Consider the following 15484-nt stretch of genomic DNA (forward strand, 5'->3'; position numbering starts at 1 on the left):
TTTCTCATGTGTTTGTTGGCCATCTGTATGTCTTCTTTGGAGAAATGTCTATTTAGGTCTTTTGCTCAGATTTTGATTGGGTTGTTTATTTTGGTATTGAGCTGCATAAGCTGGATGAATATTTTGGAGATCAATCCCTTGTCGGTTGCTTCATTTGCAAATGTTTTCTCCCATTCTGAGGGTGGTCTTTTCATCTTGTTTATGGTTTCCTTTGCTGCGCAAAAGCTTTTAAGTTTAATTAGGCCCAATTTGTTTATTTTTTTATTTTTAAAGAGATCTGATTTACTTATTTTTTTATTTTTTAATTATTTTTTTACTGCATTGGTTCTTTGTTGCTGTGTGTGGGCTTTCTCTAGTTGTGGTGAGCAGTGTGTGGCTTCATTGCAGTGCATGGGCTTCTCATTGCTGTGGCTTCTCTTACTTCAGAGCACAAGCTCTAGCCATGCAAGCTTCAGTAGTTGTGGTGCATGTGCTCAGTAGTTGTGGCTCACAGGCTTTTAGAGTGTGGGCTCAGTGGTTGTGGTGCACAGGCTTAGTTGCTCCAACGCATGTGGGATCTTTCCAGACCAGGGATCAAACCCATGTCCCCTGCATTGGCAGGTGGATTCTTAACCACTGCACCACCAGGAAAGTCTTCCCATTTGTTTATTTTTGTTTTTATTCTCATTAGTCTAGGAGATGGGTCAAAATAGCTCTTGCTGAGATTTAGGTCAGAGTATTCTGCATGTTTTCCTCTACAGTTTTGTACTCTCTGGCCTTACCTTTAGGTCTTTAATCAATTTTGAGTTTATTTTTGTATATGGTGTTAGGGAGTGTTCTCATTTCATTCTTTTATATGAAGCTGTCCAGTTTTCTCAGCACCACTTATTGAAGAGGCTCTCTTTGCTCCATTGTATCTTCTGGCCTCCTTTTTCATACATTAAGTGACCATAGGTGTGTGGGTTTATCTCTGTGCTCTCTCTCTTGTTACATTTATCTATATTAACACATATATGTGGAATCTGAAAAAGTTGGTATAGAGGATCTTATTTACAAAGCAGAAATAGAGACACAGGGGTTGAGAACAAATGTCTGGATACCAAGAAGGAAGTGGGGGTGGGATGAATTGGGAGATTAGGGATGGACCTGTATACAATGTTGATACTATGTATAAAATAAATAACTAATGAGAACCTATTGTATAGCCCAGGGAACTCTACCAAATGCTCTGTGGTGACCTAAATAGGAAGGAAATCCAAAAAAGAGGGCACATATGTATACATATAGCTGATTCGCTTTGCTGTACAGTGGAAACTAACACAACATTGTAAAGCAACTATACTTCAATAAAAATAAAAAAACAGAATTGTATTACAAAAATGACAAAAGTTAGCAAATATCTGCTGGGAAAGGAAGAAAAATGAATGCTTGTACACTGTTGGCAAGAATGTAAACTTGTGTGGCCACTATTAAAAACAATACGGAGGACTGGGACGGGGAGGGTGGGGGGGACTCTTGGGAGGGTGGATATGGGGATATGTGTATAAAAACAGATGATTGAACTTGGTGTACCCCCCAAAAATAATTAATTAATTAATTAATTAAAAAAAAACAATATGGAGGGTCCTCAAAAGTTAAAAATAGAACTACCATATGATCCAGCCACCTCACTACTGGGCATAGGAAACCACTATCTTGAAAAGATATATGCCCCCCAAGTTCATATCTTTATTGCAGTATTTTCTTTCAAAATCCAAGACAGACATGGGAAAAATACTGTGTCTCCACCAAAGGGTGAAAGGATAAAAGTGTCACATATGTATAGGTATAGATAGATATAAGAATATATGAAATTATTTACTGTTAAAAAATAAAGAAATCATGCCATTTGCAACAACATGGATGAACTTTGAGGGCATTATAATAAATGAACTAAGTCAGAGAGAGAAAGACAAACTGTACAATCTCTCTTACACGTGGTATTGGAAAAAGCCAGTCTCATAGAGCAAAGATTAACTAGATGGATGCCTGGGACTTGGGGGTGAGAAAAATGGATAGATATTAATCAAAGAGTGAAATCTTCCAGTGTACAACTTCTGAGGATCTAATGTAGAGCATGGGGGCCAGAGTTAACAATACTGTGTTATATACTTGAAAATAGCTAAGGAAGTGTATTTTAAATGTTCTTACCAGAAAAAGGTAATTATATGAAGTGCTGGATGTGTTAACTAACCTTGTTGTGGTAATAATTTTACAATATATATATCTGTATAAATCATCATGTGTGCTTTAAAATTATACAATGTTATATATCAATTAAATCTTGATAAAGATGGAAAATTTTTATTTAAAGTCTCAAAGAAAGGGGTGGGAATGTGCAATCCATTTAAGTGAATGAGAGTGTGAATCAATCATTGTGAAAAATAAAATTCTAAATATGGCAAACAGACACGCCAGCATGTCATACGTCTTTTCATAACAAACATTTATAAATTATATGCTATAGAAGATACAAAGTGTTGTCATGATAAGTTGATCACCAAAAACAGCAGCTTTACAGATATCCCCAAGAATAGAACATAGAAATATAGCAAACTAGCCTGAAGAATCCAAAAATTCTTACTGTGGCGTTTCGGAGCCAATGTGTGGGGTCAGGGTTCATGTCCCCAAGTACAACATAGCATAGATCACTGACCTCTCAAGCCCTCTTTTCTTATATGGGGCTCTGGGAGGAGATGTCTCTGCAAGACCACAGTTTCCTGTCTCCCAGGAGCAAAGCAATACTGGACTCACTTTCTGACCCCAGAGATCCTCTGATGTTACACTGAGCTTAGTAAATGCAGAACTGAGACAAAGTCACAGTAGCTGCTCTTGATTGAGCATCTATTCTGTGCCAGGTATTGATATTCTCTATCAGCCCTAAATTATTATTACATTTGCACACCAACTCCATAACATAGGTGGAATTTCGCTATTTATAGATAAGGAACCAGAGTCTTAGAAGATTCATTTCCTGCCATGAAAGAAATACTCAAAAATCATATGTGACTTAAGCATGCTGACACTGAAGTACTGAGTCCATCATTTGAAAATCTGCGGTCAGACCTGAGATGGATGGGAGGCTTCTTTGTGGAGAGGACCTCAAAATATCTATGTCTGACTCTAACACTGGACCACACTCGTTATGCTCAAAGAATGGTCCACAGACCAGGACCTACAGCATCAACCTCGCCTAGGAGCTAGTTACCAATGCAGAATCTCTAGACCCAGCAGAATCTGCATCTGAACAAGATCCCCAAGTGATTCCTTTACACATTGATGTTGGAGAAGTTCTGCTCTAAAATAGCATTTCTCACCTTCACACTGTTGACATGTGTTCTGAATATTTATTTGTATTGGGGGCCATCCTGAGCATTGCAGGATGTACAGCAACATCCTTGTCCTTCACCCACTAGGTGGCAGTAGCACCTCCTCTGTTGTAACAACCAAAACTTTCTCAGAGAATATCAGGTGTTCCCTGGAGGCAAAATCACCCCAGTTGAGACCCAGTGTTCTAGAGCATGAGAACTGGAAACAGCTTGAGGGAGTCCCAGTTAAAGCTCATCCCTTACTCAGTTCATAACTTCTGAGTCTCATGGCTACAAGTGTAGAATAAGTTACATAGTAGTACAGACATCAGAGAATGAACTTTCATAAAAGTAAAATAAGACCATCCTTATAAGATTGTAAGCTCAGCGGATGGTGCATCATAAGATCTAAATATATCACCTAATTAACATTTTATTTTTAAAAACTCAGTGGCAGAGGAAGAATAAAGACACAGATGTAGAAAACAGAAGTGAGGACACGGGGAGGAGGGGAAGGAGAAGCTGGGATGAGGTGAGAGAGTAGTATTGACATTTATTCACTACCAAATGTAAAATAGGTAGCTACTGGGAAGCTGCTGCATAGCACAGGGAGATCAGCTCGATGATGGGTGATGGGATAGGGAGTGTGGGAAGGAGTCACGGGAGGAATGGGATATGGGGATATATGTATGAATACAGGTGATTCACTTTGTTGGACAGCGGAAACTGGCACAACAGTGTAAAACTATTAGACTCCAATAAAGATTGAAAGAAAAAAAATGAAGCACTAAATGACACCTCTTAATTTGTATCACTAACATGAATTTCCTAATTGATTTGTCAAAAGTATCATGAAGCTAAAATCTACAGGACTCGTGTATTTATCGCAAAGGAACACCTCTTTATCCCTTGTTGAAGAAGGGAATACCAATTTTCTAAAGAGGTCAGACTATAATCCCACCACAAGACAATCATTTGGAGGTCCATGAGTCCCACTCAAGAAAGGTTCCTCAGTCTTAGATTTGGAGAAACTGTAACATCAAGATGGTGGTAAGGTGCAGTGAAGTTAGACCTCTGGAAGGCAAATGAGTTCATGGAGAAGGAATAATAATACTGAATTCACATGTCTTCTGATCTGGTCTTCTGGGAACAGAGAATCAGCAGGAGAAAAATTCCTTCTGTCCAGACAAGCGTCCCACAGGATAATGAATTGCTCGTAAGTTGGAGTAACAATGGAAACCGTGTCTCATGAGCAGACATAGGGAGCTATAACTATTTCTCCTGCTGCAGTCTCACAGCAAGTACAGCCTTGAGGAGACAGGACATGGGCACTGCTTCTGGATTCCTAAATCTGGCTGGAGAACCCATGTTTCACTCCTTCCTGCTGTCGTGTCTGAAGACAGAGCTTCGGACTCCATCACCAACAATCCACTCCTAGCCCTTCCACTCAGAGACTGCATCCAAATGAGTCTGACAGCCCCATAGGAACTTCAGGAAAGATTCAGAGAGAATGTAAGTGGAGACTTTTATCTCAAGTCACCTGAGAACTTAACCAGATTAATCCAGAGCCACAATATTGACACGCTTTTCTAGGTTGACTAATATTTTCAAAATTGATGTTTAATATATTTTTAAAAAATAGTGTCTGTGGACTCAGTAATGTAAGGATCGTTGTTGACAATTAAATGATAGGAATGGAATTCCAGTTGGATGAGGATGAAGAGGGCATGGGAGGCACAAGTGGTTCCCATAAAATTAGAATGAATCTGAGGATTTTGCAGTTCAGAGGAATAGGCAAATAGAGTGTTATGTTTGGAGGTGTGAGCAATGAAGTTTTTTCAAATGGGGTGTATTTGAACATGTGCTGTATTTATGAGAGGTATCCAGACCCACAGAGGTAGATACTGTGCTGTAACAGTAGTTCTTGAGACTTGAATTTCACAGTATTGTCTCCCAGATGATATTCTCATGATAAAGAACATTGTATTTAATATGCATGAAGGGGTATGCCAGGGAGCATTACTTTGTAATTATCTCATTACTCTGGAGTCTAACTATGTGTTTGGTTTTGTTAGTCATTTACTTTCTGTATGCAAATTGTCTTTGCAAGTACATTGCTTTGTGTCCTGGGATCTGAGTGTTTTTATCATATTTTTATTGTATTCTTTCCAAAAACTAGGATTTTTTCTCCCCAAGTTTGTTGTATGCCATTTAATTCTTGTGTGTAGGTATAGATACATTTATGGGGTAGTGTGAGAGTTTATAAACTGTGTGTAGTCAAATCTATCAGTCGGTCACATTGTGTTACCCTCACTGCTTTTAAATGTTGAAAGTTCTTCTGCATCCTTAATAGTAAGGAATAGATTCTGTTCATATTGCTATCTTAACACCTAATTTTCCTTATTTCTACTGTTTAATATTTTGTGATTAAATCTATCTTTTAAAAAGGCAATTATCTTCTCTCAAGTTGTGGAACACATTCTTTTGCATTCAACTAAATAACTTGTACATCGTTTAATATGCATGCTTGAGCCTGTTTATGTTTATATAGAATGAAATGATTACTTTAGATACTACTTTCTCCACTATGTATTAAAAATTATATTTTCCTATTCTTCTATTTCCAAGATATTGTCCATTTCATCTTAAATTACAGACCCATGTTGGTGTGATTAACTTATTATTACTTTATATATTTTTGAGCTGTTAGTATTACATATTTATTTAATTTTGAATACCATAATTTGAATCTACTGTATTTAACAGAGTTGTATTCTTGGTACCATTCATTTTATTTAATGAATTGTCATTTTCTTAAAATGTGTTTCTGCTTAAATGCACACCTCTGAAAACAGAAGCAAAGGAAGCAGGTGAGGTCCCTGCTCATTTGCATAATACATTATAATGAAGAAAGCAAAGAACAATGAAGTAAATGCCTGAATGACATAAGGTAGCAGGGAAAAATCATATAAAGAAAGGGGGTAGATTGTCATGGAATACACAAGATTTTATAAAGTATTGTCCAGGAGGGGGCTGAGGAACAGAACCAGAACAAGAGCATGCCCATTGGATTTCTCGAAAACAAGGTCAAACCCCAAGCCCCAAGAAAAAAAGAAAAGTGAGAGAAGGGCTAGCCTCACCCACTACTGGGACATCAAAAAACAAGTGTGCTCAGATAAACGTGGAATAGGATCAGGAAAAGCAGATAGCTCAGGGACCTGAGGCAGATGCCATGATGAAGCAAGCAGAGCGGCCAGTGTGTGGTCCCTTGAGTCTGAGGTCATGTCAGCACCCACAGGCTGCCTTTCCCTCTGCAACCTGCCTCTACTGACGGGGTCTTCATTCCTATTGCATTTCACTCATTAGCATGACTGACCCTTTTTTGAAACTTTTTTTTCCTTTTATTGCAGTGGATTCCAATTTTTTTCACTGTGTTCAGAGTAAACATGCCTTTTACATAGTGATCAGTCATGGGAGCACATGCAAACATACAACTGCATATACGTATACACACATAACTAAACAAAGAGAATAAATGCCAATAAAAGCCATTAACTTGCTAATAGGGAGTAGCTATGCTAAACGTTTGACATATATTGACTAAATCTATTTGACCACCTGGGGAGGTTGGATATCACTCTTCCCACTGTCTGCGGGAAGATATTAACCTTTAGAAGAGAATTGGTTGTCTCTACAAATTCAAAGAGCTAATATATGGCAGATCCAAGATTCAAAATTTGGTGACTGATTCCAAAATATTGCATGCAATACCATTTATAAAGGTCTTTTACCGTTTCCTCTTTAAAATCCCCACTATTTTTGTAAAGGAGGTATTTCTTCGTGTAAATTGTGATTTTAGTCCCTATGCTCACATTTCGAGTGGACGTACATTCATTAAGGTGTCTCAATCTTGTAAATATATGACTCCTTTCTCTTTTGGATGAATTGCTTTTGCTGCTTTATTAGTTATTCTGGGAATCAAGGAGGTATAACTGGGGGTGGAATGCTGCCAGAATCAAGGAAGCTCCTCTTCTTTACAGTCTCTCAGGAACCACCCGAGCTTATTAGAACATTTCACACATCATGTGCATTTATTTCCTTTGTCTCTATATTTTGAACTGAGATATTTATACATATTTAAATACAGGAAAGAATAGGGTCACATTAAAATGAAGCATCAAGTTCACACGTCCAAGGGAGGCTCACCAATTGGAATATGGATACTACTTCTTCATTCTTTAGGGTAAAGATAATTTGATATTGACAGCTTGATTTCTATAGTTGCTTTCCTAGTTATGGTGGCTAGGATGAGAAGAGCCTGGTAGTTATGTGGCCCAAAAGAACAAAATATGCTCTGTGTGTGTGCGTGTGTGTGTGTGTGTGTGTGTTTTGTGGGTGAGGAGCAGTTCTGAGAGTTGCGTACTTGACCCCATATATTCTTAAGTGACCCATAAAAGACAATAAGCAGAATGCTAACCAACATATGAAGATAAGGAAGGGAACCATGTCTAGTCACAAGATGCCTTGAAATCTAAATTAATAAAGGGCAAGGAACAGACTGTGAACAAAGGTCTTCCTGTGTCTTGAAGTCTCAGCAGCAGCAGGGAGACCACCTCTTTCCTCAACACTCTGACACAATCTCTCACCACCCTCCCTCTTGCTCATTGCTCACCGCGCTGGCTACATTTTGAGTCCTGAGCATCTGAAACAAGTACCTTTCTCAGAGCTTTTGCACTGGCTCTTTTCCCTGCAGAGCACATAACTTCCCCAGATAACCTCTTGTCTCCCAACCAGTTTTTCTGGATATCTCTATACAAATGTTACCTTGTTTTTAGGTCTTCCTGAACTCCCAGTAAAAATAACACACACACACCCTCTTTTATATTTGCTTTCTCCCCACATAGCGTTGTAATTGTAGCATTTCCAACATGTTACTAATGTCCATTTATGTAAAAATCGTTCATGTTATTTTAAAATTTTAATTCCTAGTCATTACCACCACCACATGGGACCAGGCAATGATACCCGAGTTTCAGAATTTCTTCTTCTGGGATTATCAAAGGAACCAGAATTACAGCCCCTCATATTTGGACTTTTCCTCTCCATGTACCTGATCACTGTGTTTGGAAATCTGTTCATCATCCTGGCAGTCAGCTCAGACTCCCACCTGCACACACCCATGTACTTCTTCCTCTCCATCCTGGCCTTTGTAGACATCTGTTTCACCTCCACCACCATCCCAAAGATGCTGCAGAACATCCAGACACACAGCAAAGTCATAACCTATGAAGGCTGCATCATCCAGATGTATTTTTCCACACTCTTTGGAGGCTGGGACAACTTTCTTCTGGCTGTGATGGCCTATGACCGTTTCTTGGCCATATGTCACCCCCTGCACTACAATGGCATTATGAACCCCTGGCTCTGTGGACTGCTGGTTCTGGTGTCCTGGATCTTGAGTGTCCTAAATGCCTTGTCACAAAGCTTCATGGTGTTGCAACTGTCCTTCTGTACAGACTTGGAAATCCCCCACTTTTTCTGTGAACTCAATCAGATGGTGAAACTTGCCTGTTCTGATACTTTTCTGAGTGACACCGTGTTGTATTTTTCAGCTGGGCTGCTGGCTGGTGGTTCCCTGTCTGGTATCCTTTACTCTTACTCTAAGATACTTTCTTCTATATGTAGAATCTCATCAGCTCAGGGGAAGTGTAAAGCATTTTCCACCTGTGCATCTCACCTCTCAGTTGTCTCCTTGTTTTATTGTTCGGTCCTAGGTGTGTACCTTAGCTCTGCCGCTAACCACTGCTCACACTCAAGTCCCATTGCCTCTGTGATGTACACTGTGGTCACACCCATGCTGAACCCATTCATCTATAGTCTAAGGAATAAAGACATAAAAGGGGCTCTGAAGAGTTTCTATGGGATGGCAGCAGGTATATGAGGGCCAGTTGACCGGAGGTGAAGAAGGGCCCTCTATTGCATGACTCAAAGCTTCAGATCACAAAACTGTGATTCTTTGACCATCATGGAAGATAATTTGTTCCCATTTATTTCCTGAGTTTTCTATTTCTTTGAATTCAACTTTTCTATACAATTTCAACAACTCACTTTATTAAGCTTTCTGCTCTGTCTGATATATAGGAAGTTTTTCTTTCAGTCCATTTTCAGACATTCCCAAAGTTTTCTCTACCTTGGATCAGATATATTTGGAAATTTCCATATTTTGCATAGACAACTTGGATTCCTTACAAATATCTTCTTCTCAAATGACATGTCCTGTGCTGCATAATTTCCCCTAGTTTTCCTGGAAGAATAATCATGAGTTGTCACACTCACATGAATAAAACGATGCTTGGCTTCACAATTGTCTGATATTTAAATGAAAAAGTTTGGTTAGCTTAATTGGCAACACTTCTTACAACAAAACCAATCTGATCATTTTTTCCCTCTCCATAATTTTTTCTATTGTTGACATTGCTCTCTATAGAACTACACATAACTATTTCTAATTACATATTTCTACTTGTAAAATTTTTGTTTCCAACAGTTAGGAAAGTTAATATTGGGGAAAGTTCTTGTAAAAGAGTTTTCTTTTACTCTCAAATTCCTAATTTATCCCTCCCTCTCACCTTTCCCCTTTGGTAATTATGATTGTTTTCTATGTTTGTGAGTAACATAAACCTACTACTACATATAAAATAAACAACAAGGACCTACTCTAAAGCACAGGGAACTGTACTCAATATTTTGTAACAATCTACATGGGAAAAGAATCTGAAAAAGAATATATATTACATATAGAGAGAGATAGATATATTTGAATCACTTTGCTATACACTTAGAACTAACACAACATTGTAAATCAACCATACTTCAATAAAAAAATTTTTAAAAAGACTTCTTAAAAAAAAACTATACTTGGCGTCTAAGAGCATTTCTGTAATTTAATTGTAGGGGAAATACGAAAGCAGAGTTTTCACTCTGGGATTGTCATTCTGTCTTACATCACAACCTTACTTGCTCTTGCTGATAATGTAGAGTGTACCATGGCTATCAGGCACAGGAAAAGATACTCAACATCACTAATTATTAGAGGAGTGCAAATTAAAACAATTATACCTCAATTAAAATTTAATAAAATTAAACAATAAAATTTTAAAAAATACTTGAAGAGAGTACCAGTAAAAGCACATTTTCCTTAGGGCAGAAGGGGTACCCATGATTGCAGACATCAAATCTTCAGAGTCAGATTTGTAATTCTTTGATCAGACTGTGGAAGTTGAACTTCCTTCTACGTATGCCTTGGAGCCTTTAAATTAAGTAACTCAGTTTATTAAACTGCTAGTCCCTTTGATGTCTATTGTTTTCTCTGGGTAGACGTCCTACTTTCAGAAATTTATTCCCAGCCATGAATTAAAAATATTTGTAAATTCCCATTTACCTGATGGGACAAGAAGGATTTTTAAAGAGCAATTTCTCGTCAGATAGAATATAGCATACTGAATAATTTTTGCTTTCTTTTAGTAAAAGCATAATCAGGTGTTGTTCTACTGCCATGGAAAAATACAATTGGCAACTAAGGTCATTTATATAATTATATATTAGAAGAAAATCTAACCACAGTTTTTCACTTATGTGTACAACAATCCTTTGTGTAGCATTACCTTTACTTCTCTTCCTGAAAATGTAGACTTTAGCACATAGTGTGTTTATAGAGGATCATTGGGGTTTCATCTCTTCGCTAGGACCCTGTCCTCTTACTCAGCTCAGTGTCCACAGTACCTACCATAGTCCCTGTGAAAAACTGATCATCAAATACACATCTCCAAGAGGAGCCGTTGTTGAAAGACTAATTTTACTAAATAAAGTGACCTGATATGGCCTTAGAGTAGAGATGACCTTAAATATGATGGAGCAAAATTTTAAAACATACAATGCATTGCTATGTAAAATATTTTTATATGCTGTCCATCTACTCATTGGAGTTTGCAGGATTGATGTCCATGTGTAATGGGGTTTCTACATATGGTGAAGGATGGATTCATGCGGTTTAAAGTATTTTTTATTGAACTATCTCCCACTTTCTGCTAGATTACTGTCAATGCTGCTAATAATAAAATATCTCCCAGATTCAAAGTGTTGTCATAACCACTAAAGGAGTGGGGAATGATCATTGTCTGTATCTTTCATTATATATCTTCTTTAAGTACAGGGATATTTTCATCTTTCTAGTCAAAGAATGTCTCCTGAGAGAGCTTGAATTCTTATCCAGTCATGTGAATCAGGGTTACCAGTTTTCTTACATGAAAATGCATGTCCTTGCAACTTCTCCTGACTACCTGGAAAGGAACCCCAATAAGATACATTTTAGTACAGCTATCAAAAATAAAATTCCATAACAGAGTAACCATGAATGTTGTCTTCACATAGGATAACATGCCAAAAATAAGCAGTGGCAGATTATAATTGTCCTCACTTCTCTTCACTTTGATTAAATATCAGTTAGCTAATGTTGCATAACAAGCCATCCAAAGAGCAAATGATTAGATTTTATGGTGAAGAGTTGTCATGAGCTCTGCTGTTCTCCTTCTGAGACTATAGTTAGATGTGGATCTCTATCTTCTGCTTCTATGTCTCATCCATGATGTAGTATGTGGCCATGGTGCCCTTCTCTCTTGATCGAATATATGATCATTTTCTACTATTTAATTCTCTATTTTATCTTCTATTTTATTGGAAAAAGGAGCATCAAGTATGAATTGCTTTAATTTAGTACGAGTGTTCCTATATCCATGTTTTCTTTATTCACAGGTGAAGGAGATAACCACTACCACTGCTCAGTGTGAATCACCTACCCATGCTCTGGATTCCTCTGTGATCCATGCATTGATACATTTTATTTCCTTCTACTTAGTTGATTAGAAGTATTTATATACTGTAAAATGCATATATTTCAAATGAACTTTTTGACAAATTAGAGAAGACCTACAAAAGAGGACATAATGCCCAGGTTTGTTTATGTATAATTCAAGAAAGTGCACAATAAGCTTTAATGGCATTTTTAATGAATAGTAAAAAATTAATCTCCCTGAGCCTTACTGTCCTTGTTTCTGAAGGAAATGTGGGATAGTAAACATAACTGCAGATAAATATTGCAAGATATAAATTAAATGGGTGGATATATTTTGGTGAGTCCATACGAAAGGTTCAAAGATGAAGGTAATGTGTATGTGTATCTATGTGTTTATTTGTATACATATTTATTTCAAAGAAACATGCACACACATTTGTATGGAATCATGTATTTTAAGGTGAAAGGAAATGTGAGAGAAAGTTGGAGAGGACAGATATAAAAATAATGAATGATCGAATTAATATGAAATCAAATAACATAGAAATTTAGACACAAAGATGTAACTACATGGTAGACAAAAGTTTAAAAAATTCCTTCTCCTATCTTAATGCCTCAGGGTCATCACAATCTGAAACATATTTTACATTTAGGCGATGAGAACATCTCTACCAGGTAAAGATGCTAAATATCTCCAAACAGAAATTAAATTTTTCTTCTACTTATGATGGGATTACAAAATAAAATGTGTTTACCCAGAGGAAGCTAAACAAATGAATTAAGAAGTATAATCTCAGGGGCTTCCTAGGTGGCGCAGTGGTTGAGAATCCACCTACCAATGCAGGGGACACGGGTTCCATCCCTGCTCCAGGAAGATCCCACATGCCGCGGAGCAACTAAGCCCATGTGCCACAACTATCGAGCCTGTGCTTTACAGCCCGTGAGCCACAACTATTGAGCCCATGTGCTGCAGCTACTGAAGCCCATGCACCTAGAGCCTGTGCTCTGCAACAAGGGAAGCCACGGCAATGAGGAGCCCACGCACCACAACGAAAAGTTGCCCCACTCACAGCAACTAAAAAAGAAAGCCCGTGCACAGCAAAAAAGACCCAACACAGCCAATAAAAAAAATAAATAAATAAATTTATAAGAAAAAAAAGTATAATCTCAGTTTTCACTACAAAATTTTATTGGATGCATTTTGTATTCAATTTGTAATGCTAATGTAAAAATACCACACTAGTGATTTAAATAAATACTTTTATGCTCCTACAGTTCTGGAGTTCTGTAGGCTGAAATGGGCCTCATTGGGCTAAAATCAACATGTTTGCACAGCTGGATTTCTTCTGGAAGCTGCAGGGAAGAATCTATTTACTTTCCAATTCCAAGTCCAGATTATAGTAGGAAAAAATCTAAATATATTCCTTACAATTAACAAACATTTCAATATGAGGGACAAAATGACATTTCAATTTATGATATAATTATGAAATTCCTAATGATTTTGGCAAATGTGGCATCAAGCTGAGGTGTGCAGTGCTCAAGGTTTATATCAAGGTTATATCCTCCTTATTGAACAGGAGAATAGCAATTTTCAGTAGACATCAGGGGCTGTATATCTACCACAATTCCTTGCTTTGAAGATTCAAGGGATCTAATCCAGACAGAGGCGTAATCTAGTCTTAAATTTGGAGAAAATTTTAAAACAGGTTAGGGATACGTGGCTGGACCTAACGGTCCAGCCTCAGGAAGCCAGCAGAGTTCATGAGGAAGAACAAATAAACACTGGATGCACCTGAGTCTAACCTGGTCTCTTGGGAACACACAATCTCCAGGACATCTTCTTCCCCATTCAGACTAGTGCCCCACAGGGATATCATGTGCTTAGTGGTTGGAGTAAAAGGAGGGAATTGTGATAATGCGCAGATATGGGGAGCTGTAAATATCTCCTCTGCTGCAGTCCCTCAGCCTGTGCAAATTTGGGCTGGATGGGGCATGGTTGTTGCTTTTGGAGTCCTCAGTTTGGCTGGAAGACTAATGCCAGCCTCCTTCCCGATGTCTTTTGTGGGGCCAAAGCTTCAGTCTCCATCATCAACCATCCAGGAGGAATTTGGACTTTCATTTAGTGACCTTCCTATCAGAGTTCCCAACCAGGTGAGTTGGAGAGTCCAGGAGGTACTGCAAGGAAAGGGTCAGGCTAAAAAGGGAAATGAACATGAACTCAGCAACACAGGGGTGACTGTTGAATATTAAGCAATGGTAGCCCTTTAGAGGAAGGAATGGTTGGCATATAGCACTTCAAGCAAGGTAGAACATATCCAAGCGGTTTTGCAGTAAAAAAAAAAAAAAAAGAGAGTAAAAAATGTGTTAGGTCTGGAGGTACATCCAGGGAATTGAGGGTATATCTGTTTTTCATTTTAAGATGGGGCACATTTGACAATGTTTCCATATTCCTGAGACAGATCCAGACAAATGCATTGCGTGTAAATATTACCCTGCAACAGCGGTTCACAAGACATTAATTTCACTTTATCTTCTTTCACTCTGGGGGTTCACACAAAAACTGTATTTGATAAGTAAAATGGGAGTATGCTAAATAGATTTATTTTATAATTATTTTATTACATGTGAAGCTGAATATTTCTGTGGGATAGTTATTCATTTTTCTCTACTGTAAGTTGTCTGTACAAGTTCTTTACAAGTGTATAGTGGGGCCAGATTGTTTTTATTTTTGTTTTTGAAGACATTCTTTCAAGCACAGAATTGGAGTTTTTTCAACAACTTTGCTGTTTGTCACTGAGCTATGCTGTGTGTGCCTAGACGTATATGCAGGGGATTGTCAGGGTTTATTAGCACAGTGTTGTCAAATCTACCACTCAGTCCTATTAGTTCTCCTCCATTTTTTTTTTCTAACTGAATAATTGAGCCCTCACTTTAGTATTCTTTACTTGCAAGTCCTTGCAATAAACAAAAATGAAAGGGAATGTTCTTCTGTTTACTTAGTGCTAATAAATCACCTTTTCTACATATTACCAATCTTGTTTTTACAACTCCTTTTTTTCATATTGTTTCCTTTTGCCTTTGTGATTAGATTGATATCTAAAAGTTGCATAATCTTCAACTGTCATATGTAAGACATTCTCATTATGTTCGATTAAAGCTCATCTTTACCTTCTATAAGTATATATGAATCCATATATCATTATACGAGATGATATTATAACTTAGAGACTGCTTCTTCCACAATTACCTTATATTCTTTCATTTCCAAGTCTTTGAAACTTTAACCGGAGTTAGAGACCCATGT

The 15484-nt window shown here is 37.7% G+C and overlaps 1 protein-coding gene across 1 annotated transcript; it reads left to right on the forward strand.

Moving 5' to 3' along the window:
• The first annotated feature begins 8331 nt into the window (after positions 1-8331).
• Positions 8332-9267, forward strand: LOC130836253 (olfactory receptor 7A17-like). Its single transcript, XM_057708318.1, has one exon. The coding sequence runs from the start codon at positions 8332-8334 to the stop codon at positions 9265-9267; it is 936 nt and encodes a 311-aa protein (XP_057564301.1).
• Positions 9268-15484: the final 6217 nt, after the last annotated feature.

This window comes from Hippopotamus amphibius, chromosome 15 (assembly GCF_030028045.1).
Source record: "Hippopotamus amphibius kiboko isolate mHipAmp2 chromosome 15, mHipAmp2.hap2, whole genome shotgun sequence".
NCBI classification, from domain to species: Eukaryota; Metazoa; Chordata; class Mammalia; order Artiodactyla; family Hippopotamidae; genus Hippopotamus; species Hippopotamus amphibius.

Excerpts from the sequence above, each read along its gene's own strand:
- LOC130836253 (XM_057708318.1), top strand. The coding sequence starts at position 8,332 with ATGGGACCAGGCAATGATACCCGAGTTTCAGAATTTCTTCTTCTGGGA.